Raw genomic sequence first — 17152 nt, 5'->3', positions numbered from 1 at the left:
CTGCTGGGCCTCCCACGCTAAACGCTTCAGCCACCCGTCAGACTGTGAGCTCCTGGCCTTGGCGCCCTCCTCACCCAGCACACGGTCTGCACTCAAGCAATGCATGTGAAACAGAGCCAGGGGTGTGGGAGTGGACCTGGGGTCTCTGAAGCCTCCCAAGAAGGGAGGAGCCCTCTGAAAGGGGCCATCAGCCAACCCGGGGTCCCAGGCAGGAGGACGCCCTCTGAAGAGGTGTCTGCATCTGGGCCGAGCTGCCCCAACACCGGCCAGGACCAGGCTGGGCAGCTTCCCTGCTTCCCATCTCTAGGCTAGGTGGGAACCCTGGGGACAAGGAGTGGACACCAAGTTAAGAGCACCCCCCGCCAGGGGCCCCAGCGCGTACCCAGGCCCTCAGACTCCTCGAAGGTCCTGCTCACGGTGTGGCAGGTGGAGCCGTTGCCGTGGCACACGCCACAGCGATCCTCCACGGCCCCAGAGTCGATCTGGAAGTCACAGCCCACATTCTGGAACACACAGGAGGGAGACTCTAGTGCCGGCTGCCAGCCCCCCTGGCCCCAGCTGCCAGGGTCTGCCAGGGCAAGAAGGAGAGGCCTCCGGGCTCCAGGCCTGCCCGCCAGTCATGCCCTCTGACCTCAGGGGGGCCCCTCCGCCTCTCCGAGCGCACTTCCCCAGCGTGAAGCAGGGCGTCCGACTGCGCCGTAAAGCCACGTGGAGCAGTGCCGTGAGGCACAAGAGGGCAAGTTTTGTGCGGAGTGACAGCAGGCAGGGGCACGGGCGTGCCAGGGGTGGCTGCCCCACGTGGACAGGAGACTCCCAGAAACAGGGATCAATGTCAACGGTCCAGGCGAGCACCTCCCTGCCGCTCCGATTCCCCAGAGGCTGCACGCGGGGGAGAGTGGCCGGGGACACGGGGAGCGAGGAGAGGCCACTGCAGCGACCTCGCTGAACCCCAGCACACGGATGCAGGAACGGCCGCCCTCTCTAGGGCAGAAGGAACCGCTGCCCGGGGTCAAGGCCACCACAGGAGGCCGAGCCACGCCTGGGCGCCAGCTTCCTGGCAGGTGCTGTGCGGTGCAGGCCGAGGCTCAGAGGCTTGGACGGGGCAGGGAGGGGGTGAGAAGGTCCATGGCGCAGAGGCTGGGTGTGAGGCCCTCCTGTGAGGAGCTCCAGCGCCAGCAGCGGGGGGGGGGGGTCTCTGCTGACAGGACGGCAGAGCTGGGAAGCCCACGGTACAGCCTGGAGGGCTGGGGCCAGAGGGGAGGCGGGGGGCCCGGGGCAGCCAGCGTGGGAGACCCTCTCCGGGCTCAGGCACACCTTGCAGATGCCGTTGATGCAGAGGTCGTGGCCGGGCTGGCCCTGGTAGCAGGGGGTGCCGTCGATCACGGCATCCCGCAGCTTCTCAGCAAAGTACTCGTTGGCGGGGCGGCAGTGCAGCTCGCAGGGGTTCACTGGGGGCCCAAGTGCAGGAACCATGAGGACAAGCAGGGCGGGAGGCGGGGCGGTCCCAGGAAGACGGAGGCCAGCGGGAGGCCCCCGGGCCCTGGCTCTCGGCCAGGCTGCAAGCTGGGGAGTTGGGGGGGGGCTGGGGGGGGTAACCTCAGGCCCCCAGACCCCGCCCCGGGGGCTTCCATGTCCCGTGGGTGGCAGGACTCACCGTAGTTGACCACGGGCACCCACGTGTGCAGCTGGCCCTTGTAAAGCATGGCATCAAAGCGGCTGCACTGGACGTGGCGGAAGGAGGGGCGGCCGGGGGGGCAGGCCTGCAGGTTGCACAGGCGGAAACGCTTCCGCTCGCCCACACAGTACTTGCCCTTGTATTTGGGCCTGTGGGGAGAGCCGGGTGGGGCTGAGTGAGCGCACAGTGAGTGCCGACTGTGTACCTGGGTCCAGGAGCAGACCCTCGGACTGATTCCAGAGACCCCAACGCCCGCCCACCCTCTGGCTCTGGCCCAGACCCTCTCCCTGTCTGTGAGGACCTATAGGACGGTGGCAGCAGGAAGCTAGCTCTGCCCCCACCCTGCAGTGCGCCCCGGGGCAAGTCTTCAGCCCCTTCTGGGCTCCAGTTTGCTCGCCTATAAAACAGGGCTGGGGCTGCCCCTGCAGAGTGCTGCTGGGAGCCTGTGACCAGCCAGGGACGGGGCTGACACTGCCCAAGGGGCAGCTCCCAGTGTCCCGAGGACCCCAAGTGCGGACTCGTTCCTGGTGGCAGCCCCCAAGCCAGCCCAGACCACAGACTGCCGAGCACAGGGCCCTAGACGGGTCTGGTTCCAAGTCCCGTGCCTGCCAGGGCAATCTTGCGAAGGGGCCTTGTCCGAAGGAGCAGAAAGCTCCTCGGGCCGCACTACTGCTGGCTCCCCATCTCCTGAATCTCCAGATCACCCTTTATAGGTGGGGAAACTGAGTCCCAGAGAGATGAAGTCACTTGCCCTGGGGCATACAACTGCCCCTCTCATCTCAGACCCACAGGCGCATCCAATGCCAGTGAGTGAGTCCTTGCTAAGCCCTTTCCATGGACTAGTTGCGGGTTTTCATGCTTTAGCTCTGCTGGGGGGACCCTTCGGTCACCCCAGAGTACGGTTTCCCTGGAAAGTGAGACTCAGAGGAGGGGTGGAAAGGGGATTTGAACCCTGATCCAACCAAGGTCCAGGGTCTAATCTAAGCTCCTGCCTCCCTCCAGCCAGTTACTGTGCTGCTGGGCCTTGCTGTTCCCCTCTCTGCAATGGGGCCAGCACCGGGGACCCTGCCTGCCTCCGGATGCCCCTCCAGTGATTCGAGGAGGCATGATCTGGGCATGGTCTCTATGGGGACACTTGGGAGCGCAGGAGGCTGGGACAGAGCCAGGCTCTCTGCAGTGGGCTGACTCAGCTCAGGGCGCCCAGTCCCACCTGTCCCTGGTGCCCCCAGACCCGCACTCACACGGGCTGTGTGCACTGCCGCTCAGCGCTCTGCACACCCACGCCACAGCTCCGGGAGCAGACAGACCAGGCGCTCCAGCCGGACCAGCCGCCATCCACAGCCTCAGGCCGGAAGCCCACAGGCACGCACTCCCCGTTCAGACACCACTAAGACAGACGGGGGGTGGAAACGCCACCCGGTCCCACCAGTCATCCCCGGTGGGACCAAGGAGTCAGGAGGCCCCCTCCCAGCCCCCCAAGACCCAGGCCCCACAGTGGAGCAGAGCAGGGAGTACAACGGAGCCCCTGTGCTGACCTTCTGCAGACCAGCCAGCGGCACCATGTCCGCGCTGCAGACGGGCCCAGGGCCGGAGAGGCTGGGGCTCTGCTAGGAGCTTGAGTCGGTCTGAACCAGGCAGCCTCCACAGCAAGGGCACAGCGGAAGCCGGGCCTCTCCCCGCACCCCCACCTCCACAGGGCGCGGCGCCCCTACCTTGCTCTCCCCACAGCTGGTGCCGTCCACGGCCGCGTCCAGCTTGGAGTGACAGGTGGTCCCCACGGAGCACCAGAGTGTGTGGCACACATTCTGCAAGGAGGACCCGGGCCATACTCTCACCCCTCCCTGGGGCTCTGGGGGTGAGGGGGGATTGCGGATGGGACTCCCAGTGGGCCCCTCCCGTCTTCCCCCAACAATGTGGTGCTGCGGGTGCCCAGCCCTGGGGCTTGCCGCTCAGAGCAGTCTCCAGCCCCGCCCACACCTCTCGGCCCCGCCCGCTCGCCCAGAAAGACACCCCCCCACCACCACCACCAAAGGCCTGGGGACTCCCTAACAGGGTGATGGCCTTCACCTCAGGCGACCTCCCCCAGGTCCATGCAGCACACATTCTGTTTTGCCTTTTATAACTCGGCCCTGGGAGCTAAGGGCCTTGCCCAAAAGCCACAGTCCGCAAAGGGTCCACCCAGAAACCGGACCTGCGTCTGCGGCGACCTGGCCGTAGCAGCTCCCACAGACCATGGTGTCTGCCAGGCACCCCGTACGGGATGAGCCCAGACCAGCGGGCGCTGCAGGCTGGGGAGACAGCCCCCTGCCCCACGAGCACCCCGCACTCACGTCCATGTCGTCACAGAACGCAGAGTGGGCCCCGTACTGGAGGCGGCACTGGTGGCCCACGTCATAGAGGACCCCGGGTGGCACGGAGGGGAAGTCGATGACATCCTTGCTGGGAGAATCATCCAAGCACAGGCCCCACCCTCGGCTGCAGAGAGCACAGGAGGACGGGGCAAGGGGGACAGCCTGAGAGACCCACTGGGGAGGCCTCGGAGAGGAGGGCAGGGGAGGGGAGGGCACAGAGCACTGAACCTGCAGGACCGCAGCCTCCTTGCTCTCGCAGCCCACCTCCAACCCCCAACCTGGCATTCGGGGCTTTCCCACTCACTCCCCTTCACCTCCAGGCACTCTGGAGGGCTAAACAACGCGCCCCCCTCCCCCCAGGGTCACAGATTTGCACAAGCTGCTCCCTCCCCCTGCAATGCTCTGCACATACTGTGAAAACTCTCTCCGGCTCAGCCGTCCCCTGCCCTGCCCTGAGTCCATGCGGCCTCCTCCCCTCAGCACAGGCCGGGCCACCGCACTCAGGGTCTGGAGAGCATCAGCTCACAGCTGATACGGCAGCGGCAGCACGCCTCTGTCGGCCCCACCCCAGGCTGAGATCTAGGGTCTCTGGCGGGGACAACAGCCCAGGAGGGCCGGGGACAGCCCTGCCTGCCCTCTGCCAGCCTTCCCTGGCAGGGCAGGGGACCCGCACCAGCAGGCAGGGAGTACGGAGGCAGAAGGGCCCTGCGGAGGGCATCCCAGGCCCGGCTCCAGCCCACCTCTGCCAGTGCATCTCTCCATGGACCCCTGTGCACAGCTATTGCCTCTGGGGGCCAGTGCCCATCCCGCTGCCGGGGTCAGGCCCCGCATGTTGACCAACCAGCCCAGGGCTCACTGCTGTCCTGTAGGAATCGGAGAAGTGCCCGGGGACCTCCCACAGGGCAGTGGCTGGAGAGAGCTGAGGTTGGGGGCCATGGGTAGTTGGCTGAGGCAGCAAGGACACCCCAGCCAGGCAGGGTAGGGGGAGGCAGAAACCTCGTTTTCCAGTCTGGGGTGCCTGAGGGTGGCTGGTAGCAGGTAGGGGGGCCAGATGAGCAGGGGATCCTGGTTAGAGTCAGAAAAGCAGAGGCGATGGGTGCTGGGGTTTGACAGGGAGGCGTAGAGGAGACACCACAGGACGGGGACAGGCCAAGAAGACGGGAGCAGGGCAGCACATGGGCCAGCGTGGGGGGAGGCTGGTCAGCCTCTGGGATCCTGGAGTTCCAATTTCAGAGGGGAGCTGTGGGGCCCAGGGTGGCATGGGTGTCTGTGGGGTTTCCTGAGGCCCCCAGCTCCACCCAGAGCTGCAGGGGACCACCTATGCTAGTGGAAATGGGTGCTGGCAAATAAGCAGCCCTCTGCCCCGGACAATCACAGGCCAGGTCCTCAGTTGCTCCTCAAACGCCTGTTCCGTCTCGGTACACACGCAGGGCCCAAGGCACAGCGGCACTCGCCCTGGGTCACACCCATAAGCCTGACCTCAAATACCTCACCCCGGTGTAAGTTCAAAACCACAGCAGCTGAGCCCTGGCAGAGAGAGAGAGGCCTTCCAACCGCTGGCCTGGCGCTTGGGGCCAAGTGTCAGCCTGGGCGGCGGCCGGGGGGGGGGGGGGGGGAGGCAGGGTCACCCTGGCCCTGCGGCTCCTTCTTAACTGGAGTTTAAGACATGGGTTAGGCAGGCTAGCCCACCCCTGACTCAGACCCAGACTGGGGGCTCCTCCAGCTCGGGGTCTGCCCTGCCTCTGTGCCACCCCAGCAGCCCCATGGTCACTTCTGGCCTTTTGTCTCCTGGCTGGAACTTGCCATGTGTCATGTCCTGTGGGCCCGACAGCTGCAGTGACAACAGCCTATCTGACCCATCCTGTATGTGTGTGAGAAGCCGGGGGCACTGGGGGGCCCCATGCAGGACCCGCCACCAAAATCAGGGCCCTATTCAGGCCCATGTGCTCATGGGGAGTCGGTACCTCACGCTCTACTCTCAGCCATGCGGCCTTGGGCCATCGCTCCGGTGACCTGGGCGACCTCATCGCCGGAGCCTGAGGCTGCCTGAGGGATCCCAAGCTACCGAGGTATAAATAGCAGCCTGTACTTGGGAAAGTCACAGGGGCAGTGGCCGCCAGCCCTTCCTTCCTCCGGCCGGCTCACCTCCAGGCCCCTCACGCTGCTGACACATGCCCAGAGCTATCAGCAGAGCCCGCGGGGCCTCCCGTCCATCCACGAGGGAAAGCAAGGAGCCCAGGAAACACGGCCTGAGCCCCCACTGGGCATCGTCTATGCATCCTGCTCACTCTGTCCCGACCCTATTTGGGTGGAGCCCGTCCTCCCCCCAGCAGGGAGACGAAGGGTGAGGGGCTGGAGGACAGGCTGGCACCACACCTCCCACCTGAGGCCCCCCTCTCCTTCCCCCTTTCCTGGCCTCCAGGATGGAAGGGCAGGAGGTGAGCCCCAGACCACCCCGGCTGCCAACTGCCTGTCTCTGGCCTTTGCCCTCACGCAGCCCCCCTCTCACCCCCCCCCCAAGGCCCCGGGCAGGCTCTGCCCGATCTCCCCGCCCTCGCCCCAGGCCCCCAGCCAAGGCCCTCTTGCATTCCAGCATCTGAAAGAGCACAGAGACGCTGTGTGTGTGTGTCTGTCCTGGAGGCAGGGTGCAGGGCGGCTCCCTGGGTGGGGACAGCTGGGAACAGGCCCTGGGGGTGTTGCGGGGGTGGCTCATTTTCCAGCCCCTTCTCTTCTTCTCTGCCTCGGCTGGGGCAGGAGACACGCCCTTGGGATTTTTCCAGGCCTCCTCCACTTGACCAGGCTCCTGCACAGGTTTGATCCACCTCGCCCACTGAGAAGCAGTGGTAACCGGCGCCCGGCTCTGAATGCGAACGGTGTGGTCGGCAGTAGGCTGAACACTCACAGCTATCCGCCAGGCAGCCCGTCAGGAGCCTCGTGGAACGTGTCTGCCAACACGAGCAAAAGCCGAGGCCAGAGTCCAGGCCCTAACCATCACCCACAACTCCTCTCTGCCTCCGCCCCCCGCCCCTCAGCCATCCCTCCACCGTCAGAGGCCAGAGTCCCTGCTCACACCCACAGTAGACATGCTCATGTCCCCACTTAAACCCACAGTAAAGGATTTCTAGAAAAACATGGCAGACTGAGCTCCACGTCCTCCCAGTGATGAGGGAGCAGAAGGCTGGCTGAAGACAAAGCAGAAGCTGACACCCTGCAACCGCCCCCCCCCATGGGATGTATGTGACATTCCTCAGGCACTCCCGGCTGCCCTAAAGGACAAAGAAACAGTTAACCTATAGAGACCACACTTGTTTAAGACTTGAGTCTCCCTCAGTTTACAAATGTCTTAGCGAACGAGAACCAAGCATTTCTGTCACTAACCTCGTTTCCAGAAGAGAATGTAAATACAACTAAATGTCTTAAACCCTGCAGACCATAGACAGATACTTCTAGGAATCCAGGAAGTTCCCAACTATCTTAATGTTAATGCCTTGCTAGAGGGAAAAACAACTCTCCTGTGTCTTGTGAATCTTCTTTAACATATGAAAATCCTCTTGAAAACTCCCTTTTTCCTTTCCTCCCCCAACCCCATAGTATACAAGAGCCACCCCTCACAACCCTGGTGCAGCAGCTCTTTCTGCCCACGGGTCCTGTCCCCGTGCTTTCATAAACCACCAATTTTGCACCAAAGGCGTCTCAAGAATTCTTTCTTGGTCGTAGGCTCCGGACTCCACCCCACTGAACCTCACCGATATTTCACAACGTCATCACCAGAACCCCACTAGGATGACAGTAAGAAGAAACAAGGACACAGAGCAAGAGGGAGGTGATGAGGACAGATGACAAATGTCAGCAAAATTCTGGAAGCTGGAAAGCAGATGGTCAATTAGTAGCTGAGCTGATGGGACAGTGAGAGCCACAAGCCAAGTCCTACAGGGAGAAAGTACCCAGAAGCAGAACCCGAGAAAGGCTCGGGCTTAGGGCCCAGGGAGCCGCGGAGGCCAGGGTGCCAGCCAGTAGGGCGGGGGACTGGAGACATCAGACCCCACCTCCGCTCCCCAACCCCATGTGGCCAGGTGATGGCCACTTCCCTGCCTACAGAGAGCCAGGGCTCGCTCTCCAAAGAGGGTGAACCAGTGGATCTGGCCCAGGGACACCCACGGAGGAACCTACAGAGAAGGGAACAAATGGAAGTCTACACAGGGAAGGGTGGGAAACCACCAAGGCCTTTCCCCACCTGGGTCCCAGAATGCCACAGCCAGACTTACACCTTCCAGTACAAGATGAGAGCGTCTCTGGGGAAAGAGAACCACTCCAGAAAGGGCCCTAGGTGCTGATATCTGAAGACCTTCCGAAGACAGCCCTGTCCCGGCCAGTCCCTGGTCACAGACTCAAAAATCCTGCCCGGTCCACAAGCCTGCCAACTGGTATCTCGGTGCCTCTTCCTGTGTGTGACAGGAAGCAGAACTACTCAAAGCAGAACCTTTGACATGAAATATTTTTTAAAATTAAGGAAAAGGGGCACCTGGGTGCCTCAGTTGGTTACGCATCTGCCTTCGGCTCAGGTCATGATCCCAGAGTGAGCCCCACGTCGGGCTCCCTACTCAGCAGGGAGCCTGCTTCTCCCTCTGCCCCTCCCCCAGCTCGTGCTCTTTCTCTCTCACTCAAATAAATAAAATCTTAAAAAATAAATAAATAAAACTAAATTAAGGAAAGAAAGATATTGCAGGGAGCAGAAGAAAAAAGTTTAACCCATATAAGGAATAACCTCAGGAAGAGACGAGAGGAAACCACGACTGTGGAAACATGATAATAAAAAGGAGTATTTAGTGAACAAGGAAGTTCAGGAAGTTGAAAGTATAGAAGAAACTTAATAGAAGGGTGAATATAAGGATGTCATCCAGAAAATAGAGATAAAAACCAGTAAAAAAAAACAAAAACAAAAAAACCCATAAGGTAAGAACATGAGAGAACAACTGAATGTTGAGAGTTCCAGAAGGAGAAAATACAAATTATCGAACAATGCAAGAACATTTTCAGAAAGGACATGGGTTTTTAGGGAAAAAGCATCCACCAGGTCTAAATAAGCAAGAAAAATCTCAAAAAGGGGCGCCTGGGTGGCACAGCGGTTGAGCGTCTGCCTTCAGCTCAGGGCGTGATCCCGGCGTTATCGGATCGAGCCCCACATCGGGCTCCTCCACTAGGAGCCTGCTTCTTCCTCTCCCACTCCCCCTGCTTGTGTTCCCTCTCTCGCTGGCTGTCTCTATCTCTGTCGAATAAATAAATAAAATCTTTAAAAAAAAAAAAAAATCTCAAAAAGACGACCTAATCACCTCACATGTGAAGAAGCCAGTAAAAGAAGAAAAAACAAAACCCCAAACCAGCAGAAGGAAGGAAAGAATAGTGATCAGAGCAGAAATCAATGAAACAGAAACTAAAAAAGAGACCAGATCAATTAAACCAGGAGCTAGTTCTTATAAAAATATCAACAAAATAGATAAATCTTTAGCCAGACTCATCAAAACAACAATAGAGAGAGGAGACAGAGCGAGGAGACAGGAGAGAAGGGCCACAAACAAAATCAGAGATGAAAGATGAGAAATACAAAGGATTGTAATGATGAAAAACTATGTATCAACACACTGAACAACATGGAAGAGATGGATAAATTCCTAGAAATACATAACTTCCCAAAACGAAACCAGAAAGAAATAGACAATTTAAACCAGCAATGAAACTGAATCAATAATCAAAAACTCCCAACACACAGAAGTCCAGGACCGGACGACTTCACAGGTGAATTCTACCAAGCATTTAAACAGTTAATACCTATTCTTCTCAGGCTACTCCAAAAAATAGAAAAGAAACTTCTAAATTCATTCTGAGGCCAGCATTAATTACCCTGATACCAAAACCAAACAAAGACCCCACTAAAAAAAGAGAATTATCGGTCAATATTCCTGCCTAACATAGATGCAAAAATTCTCAATAAAATACCAGCAATCTGGATCCAACAATACATTTAAAAAATCATTCACCATGATCAGCCTTCCCTGGCAGACTCATTCACCATGATCAGCCTTCCCTGGCAGACTCATTCACCATGATCAAGTGGGATTTATTCCTGGGTTGCAAGTTTCACAAATCAATCAACGTGATACATCACATGAGTAAGAGAAAGGATAAAAATGACATGATCCTTTCAAAAGACACAGAAAAACCATTTGACAAAGTACAACATCCATTCATGATAAAAACCCTCAACAAAGCAGTTTCAGATTAGACGGAAGATACCTCAACAGAATGAAGGCCACATATGAAAAATTCACAGCCAACATCATACTCAAGGATAAAACACTGAGAGCTTTTCCTCTAAGATCAGGAAGAAGACAAAAATGTCCACTCTCGCCACTTTTACAAAACATAGCACTAGAAGTCCTAGCCACAGCAATCAGACAAGAAAAATAAATAAAAGGCATCCAAATAGGCAAGGAAGAAGTAAAACTTTCACTATCTATAGAAAACCCTCAAGACTCCACCGAAAAACTACTAGAACTGATAACTGAATTCAGTACATCTCAGGATACAAACTCACATACATACATCCATGGTCCCCGAGACCCCACTCGGTCCCGCCTTCCCGACGCCCTCAGCTCCCTTGTGTCTCAGCCCCCGCTGCTGTATGGGAGCACCACTCCTCCGCCGGCATGTGTGTCCACTCTTACTGGCTGTCAGACACAGCTCCGACGGCCTCTCCTTCCAGCCCGGGGAGACCGCTCCCAGCTCCAACTGCTGCCCTCCGTGCTCCCCTCCCTCTGGCACCAGAATGCCACTCCGGCAGCCCCCCTCCCCCCCGGGGCAGGGCTTACTCCAGGAACCTGGTGATGTACTCGCGGCTGCAGCGGGACCAGGTGAGGGGGGCGGTGTCGTACAGGAGCTGTGGAGACATGATGAAAGGCCGTTTCCCAACGGGCTCGCAGTCATTGCCGCTTCCATCATGCTGAATGCCAAAGCTGTGTGAGAGCACAGGCCGCAGGGGCGGGTGAGCCGTGGGAGGCCGCCAGCCCGCCCCTTCCCGCCGGCCTGCACAGTGCGAATCCACTAAACCACTGTGTGGCCTCAGAAAGGTCAACCCCTCTGGGAGCCTCGGCCTCCCTGACCTACAGTGTGAGTGGGACAGCTGTGCTCCCTGAGCCCTCCTCCAGGGACAACTGCCTGAGCACCTGCAGGGGCCAGCCAAGGGGCACAGCGGGGACAGGCAGCCCAGGCTCCCCCGCTGGCGCCCAGCACGGTCTGACAAGGGTCGTCGGCCCAAGGCTGTGCGCTGGAGTAAAGGGCCACCCTATCCCAAAAGAGTTCTCAAGACATCCTCCTTGGAAAGGAGACGAGAAAAATTACATCGGCCTGGCACTTTCAATGTGCCAGGCGCCGTGCTATGCCCTTGCAGAAACCCTCTCTCTCTGCGTCCTCAGAACTGCCCCGGGGCTCAGAGAGCTCAGGACCCGGCCCAGGGAACACAGAGAACGGCCGATTCGGGGCAGCGTGCTCTTTCTACCACCACAGGCGGCTTCGAGGCCCTGCACCCTGTCAGTCAAGGAGCCCAGAGTGTGTAAACCATGACCCCCCCCACGAAAACCTCTGAGTGGCAGGCCCGGCTGTGGGCCCACCCTCACCTCAGCCTGGCGGTCTGAGGTGCTGCCCCATCGGCCAGCCTGATGGCCTGGGCCCAGCTGGCTCAGGACATGGGCCCCGTGCAGGCGTGTCCGCTGGAGCGAGCCTTGAGCATCCCTGACTCCAACCCCCTGGACCAACACAGAACACACAAAGGTCCCCAGAGGGCAGAGCGCTCGCCTGGGGACACAAGCAATCAGGAATACAGGTGTGGCGGGACCAAGGGTCAAAATGCAAGCACGGAGAGCAACGTGGAAGGACCACTCAAGACCCCTGCTGACTTTCTGGCCGTGCCAACCCCACTTCACACAAGACTCTCCCCGAGCCAGCCCCAGGGGTACCCGGGTGGGCCTCTCCCCACTGGACAGGAGAGCAGCCTGGCTGTGGGGACAGTGCAGGAACAGCACATATGGCCAGGCCAGGGGCGGGCTCCCTTCCCTGGGACCCGGGGCGCCCCAGTGGGGAGGCGGAGCTGGGCTGTCGGGGCGGCAGCGGGAGGAGTACCTGTGTCCGAGCTCGTGGGCCACGGTGAAGGCCAGGGGCAGCCCCGTGTCCTCGTTGATGTTACAGCTGCGGTGCGGCTGGCACATGCCCGCCACATGGGACAGGCCCAGCGTCTCGCAGGGTCGGTTCATGGACCCACACAGGTCCTTCCTGCGAGTGCAGAGAGAAGCGGCCCTCAGGCTGACCTGGCCGGGTGCCAGGCCCCCCGGAGCCTAGAGCCAGCCAGCGCCAGCCAGGAGGGTGGCCCTCCCCTCCCGCCCAGACAGCCCGCCGGCACCATGGCCATGTGGGGGCAGGGCCCTCACGCACATAGGACACCCGTTCGGGGCCCGAGCAGGATTTTGGTTCCTGTCCCAGGGAGAGTGCTGAGAGGTACTGCCAGAGCCCTGCAGAGGGAGAACCGTGAAGGACCGCCTCCAACAGACCTGCACTTCTCCGAGGTGGGGGGAGGGGTTGGTGGCTGAGCGGCAGCTTAGGCCGCCCAACGGGGACACGGGGATTCCTTCCAACGGAACTGCCGTGTATCCAGACCGTGGGGGTGGACACGGGAACTCACACGTGTGATGACGTGTGTTAAGCACACGCTCACAGGAATTCCAGCTGGGGAACAGCTGGGGAAGCGTGAACAGCTCTGTGCACTGGACCAGGGTCGGTGTCCTGATCATGGGTTCGCGCTCTAGGAGGCCAGACGTGAGCCCTGGGGCAGTGGGCGCAGGCGTAGGGAGTCTGGCATTTCTGACCGTTCCAGGAGAACCCACAGTCATTTCAGTATAGAAAGATGTCCCCAAGCGCTGACGGGATCCCGTCTCCAGCCTCCCGCCGTCTGGGGCCCCGTGCACCCCCCGCAGCTGGCACCTGGTGAGCAGGATGGCGGTGTCGTGGTGCAGCGGGTGGGCGTCCCCCTTCATGTTGATGCTCTTCTGCCACTTGCAGAAGCTCCTCAGAGTGTTGTCTGCATGGTGTGTGATCTTCAGGTCTTCCTGGGCCGACAGAGCACAGCAGCCACTGGCGCCTCCCCCGAGCCCCAAGGGGCCACGACCCACACCCCATACGGACACAGGACACCGAGGCCCAGGGAGGCAGCAGGAGAACAAGAGCCAGGCCTGTGGGCTGGTCCAACTCCAGTCTGACCACCCCTCCCGCAGGCACACCCCGGGGGGACCGGAGAGAAGGCTGGCCAGGGACTGGGGGGTAGAGGGGGCCCTGCCCGGCGCCCTTCCACACTGGGCGGCTCCGGGGACGGGGCAGCGTGAGGCCACGCGGCCTCTCACCTCCTCCTCCTCCAGCAGGACCAGGCGCACGACGGTAACGTGGATAGGGTTCCCGATGCTGGGGTCGTGGAACAGGCCAGCCACCTGCCCAAGAGATGGGGTCGGGCTGTCACCCTGCACGGAGGGTGCAGACAGCCACCTCCGACCCACCCGGAGCACGCACACCCACGTGCACACGCGCGTCCCCAGCCCGGGCCGGGCCTGAGCACCAGCGTGGGATCTGCTCCCCTGGCTTGCACCCCAAATGCTGGCTTCTCGGCCCACTCCAGGCCCTGCTTTGCCAGCTGTCCTCAGCTGGGACAGCCCTGAAGCCTCCTGCTGCCCTGGGGACGCCACGACCAGCATCCCAGGAGGGAGCCCTCCCACGAAGTGGGAGACCTGGGCAGAACCTAGAGAGGGGATGGGGACAGGTGCAGGCCCCTGGAGTCTCCCCACTGCCCTGCTGTCCCATGGGGCAGGTATGCACGAGTCTCCGAGGCCCCGTGGCTACACAGGGGACCCCCCTCAGTCCCGGGAGAGAAGGCCACCCCAAAGATGGCCGGTGCATCGCGGTGCAGGGAAAGTGATCTTCTCTTTGAGAACTCCCTCAGGACAAGGAAGAGGCCAGCCCACGACCGGGGACAGGCGTCGGGTTCCCAGCAGGCGGAGATGGCGGGATAGGCACTTACAAGTTGGCTTCTAACAATTCCATCAAGAAAAATAATATTCAAACAGGAACGGACAAAACACACACTTCAAAAGAGCGCCAGAGGCCTTGATAACGGGGACGAATTGCACTTTGAGAACCCAAGGTCAGGAACAGGGGAGACAAGCAGGGCTGCCGTGGGGCCCCATCCACCACCTCCTCCCACATCAACCCATTCTGCCCCACCCCCCCCAGCTTCCCTGCATCCACCTCCAAGGCCACTACCCAGGCTGAGGAGCCAGCACGTCCTGTCTGGCCGGCTGTGGAGATCTCTCAGCGGTGTCCCCACGTACCCTGCCCACCTACAGCCTCACGGCCACCTGCCACTGAAATGCAAGCCCAATCACACAGTGCTCTTGCTCAGAGCAGTAAGCGGGTCTTCCCGTCCGCAGGGCGAGGACAAAGTGCCAGTCCCCACCCACACGCTGACCGCCTCTCTTGTCCTCACTCCCTGGTTCCAACTACTCTGGCCTGCTCTCAGAATACCTTGAGCGTCCCTACCGCAGGGCCTTTGCAGATGCTGTGTCCTCAGCCTGGAATACCCTTCCTCTCATCCTTGCCCAGTTACGTCCCCCTCTCTTTCCAGCTCTCAACCCTCCAGCACGTCTTCCGGGGAGCCTTCCTTCCACCGGCCGCTCCCAAAGCACCATGAACTTGTCCTTCCTAGCAGCCCTCTGCTGACCTGCACATTCCTCAGGAGGATGGTGTCACTGATGTCGCTCTCCTCGGCCAGTCCCGAGCTCCACGCAAGCCGCGTCTGTGTGGGCTCCCTCTGACAGCCCAGCGACCCACCTAGTGCCTGACACACGACGGGCTCTCAAGAAATAGCCGAACGAATGAATCTTGGGCACTCGCTAAGTATTTTCAATGCACTGTCTCGTTTTAAAGTAGTGGAAAATGAGAAAGATTAGAACAAGTCTTTCCTGGACGAGAGACAGGTGGATTTGGCAGCAGGTCCCAGCAAAGTGGGTCTGGATGGTGGGGAAGCCCCGAGTTTCTGCTAAGACCTGTCCCGACAGCTGGCCCCTGTATCCCGAGTTAGCGCTGGGGGCAGCTCCATCCACGTCCCTTAGCACGTGGAACACCTCTGCCCTCAAGAAGCATGAGGACAAAGCAGACACTGGAGGCTCTGGAGGGAGCAGAGTCGTAACTCGCTGACCCACTCAACAGAAATAACTGGTCCCCAGGAAGCCCAGCCCTCCTCTGCTGCAGGCCTGGACAGCAAGCCCGGGTGTGCGGTGCGTGAACAATCTGGGGGTTACAGGGGACCACAAGCTTCTGAGCCGACCGTACGACACGAGCTGCTCATAAACGGCCAATGTCCTCAGACAGCGTAAACAGAACTAGGGATGCAAAGTGCGGCAGGCGGGAGACTTGTCTTGTGAAGCCTAGTGCAGACCCAGCTGAGCTCCCAGACGCAGATCTGGGTCTGGCACAAAGAGGACGCTGACGAACTGTCGGAGGCCCTCAGAGTGACGCTGCCTTGCAGGGGGCTGTGGGGCTGGAGGCCAGGGGCTCTTGGGCGGACACATACCAAGCCCAACAGGAACAGTCCTTGTATGGAGCGTCCTACCTGCAGCGTCCTGTTTGATGGTCTCACTTCTAACGTAGACGTAACTACCCCCATTTACAGGTGGAGCAACTGAGGCTCCAAGAGAGGGTTAATTGGGGATCAGAACCAGGTGTGACCCAAAGCCCCTGCTCTTCTTGACTTTGGAAAATGCCGTCTGTCCAGTTGTAGGGATTCTCAATGCTTATTAGCTCTGAAGGCTCTGAGAAGTCCCGCAGTAAACAACTCTGTGTTCCTTTTTGTTAACCCCTGTTGCCAAACCTCTTCAACAGTGGCGTCTTTTTTCACAGAACACTTACTAGCATCCCTTGGAGTAAGTCCTCCCTAGAACGTTCTTTGAGAAATGTTACAATGAGCCAGAGTTTCCCATGCATGGGACCCTGTTCTCACATGAGCGTTCAATGAACACGCATCTGCCTCAAAGGGACACAGAGGGTAAGCTCTCCCCACCTCCACCGCTCTGCTCCCCCACCCTTCTAGCAAGCTCTGTCACCACAGCCTCCCGGCTGCCCGTCTCTGGCACACACTGGGGCTCTGGAGGCACACAGCCCTGCCACTAACCAGCCGTGCGACTGTGAACAAGTCCCTAGGCCTCTCTGAACCTTTGTTCCCTCCCCTAGAAAACAGCGGTGAGGCGGAGGCAAGGCAGTCACTGTGGGACACCGGACAAGCAGCTGCTCACAAGGCTGTCCGTGCCCCCCGTGTCCCTGCCACCTCCCCAGGTGTCAGGCACTGTGAGGCTCCTGGGCGGGCCCCTCTGTCCTGACCGATGCTGGACTTGCCAGCTCAGGAAAGCCTGATACAGTCGAGCAGGTGAGTGATAGCGCCAGACCCCTCCTCCAGGATGGGGTCACACAGTGAATGCCTGGGTCCTGTGCGCCTGGACAGGGAGGCAGGAAGGGGCCAGGCTCCGGGACCATGGCTGACCCGTCCCCCAGGGAATGTCATGGGAGAGCCTGGAGGGCTCAGCACCTGGCCTACAGGGAACACCCAGGAAAGGTGAGGGGAAATGAATGGCCAGCGGCTCCAGCCAAGCTCCCGGGCCTCTGTTGGGCTGAGCCCTGAGACGGGAGGACGGCCCTGTGACTTCAGAACCTGGCCTTTCTCGCCCTCCCCCCCTCCGCAGGGGCCAGGCCCTGCTGTCTGTCAAGAGTCCCCCAAACCCTGGCCTGTAGAGGGTCCCCCTGCTGGGCAGACGAGGCCGCACAGAGGCTTGGCTGGGCTCTGAGTCTCCCCGGCCAGGCGGGAGGTGAAGGCTCTTACCCCGTGAGGTGCAGGGGGCCTAAGGATGGTACCAGGCAGGAGCGGGCCCAGAGCTGAGCGCGCTGGTGAGGCTGGAGCAGTGGGGGCCCGGGGGCCACGGACGGACGCCCCTCCTGTCCCGGAGCCCCCGCCTCACCACTGGATGTGGGCGGACAGACGGTGGAT

General features: G+C 60.3%; 1 protein-coding gene across 1 annotated transcript in view; it reads right to left on the bottom strand.

Annotated features, from left to right (window-relative positions):
- ADAMTS7 (ADAM metallopeptidase with thrombospondin type 1 motif 7) overlaps positions 1–17152 on the bottom strand; it is a 39035-nt gene that overhangs the window by 10836 nt on the left and 11047 nt on the right. The window contains exons 5-14 of the mRNA XM_057303616.1: positions 13470–13553; positions 13054–13178; positions 12199–12348; positions 10893–11036; positions 4006–4150; positions 3388–3480; positions 2917–3062; positions 1655–1824; positions 1315–1448; positions 383–503 (exon numbers count right to left, since the gene is read on the bottom strand). Coding sequence (XP_057159599.1) covers positions 383–503; positions 1315–1448; positions 1655–1824; positions 2917–3062; positions 3388–3480; positions 4006–4150; positions 10893–11036; positions 12199–12348; positions 13054–13178; positions 13470–13553 — 1312 coding nt within the window. The remainder of the gene's footprint in view (positions 1–382; positions 504–1314; positions 1449–1654; positions 1825–2916; positions 3063–3387; positions 3481–4005; positions 4151–10892; positions 11037–12198; positions 12349–13053; positions 13179–13469; positions 13554–17152) is intronic.

This window comes from Ursus arctos, unplaced genomic scaffold (assembly GCF_023065955.2).
Source record: "Ursus arctos isolate Adak ecotype North America unplaced genomic scaffold, UrsArc2.0 scaffold_28, whole genome shotgun sequence".
In the NCBI taxonomy this organism is placed as follows: domain Eukaryota; kingdom Metazoa; phylum Chordata; class Mammalia; order Carnivora; family Ursidae; genus Ursus; species Ursus arctos.
Note: the sequence above shows the minus strand (reverse complement) of the source record. Positions and strands in the feature narration are given on the sequence as shown.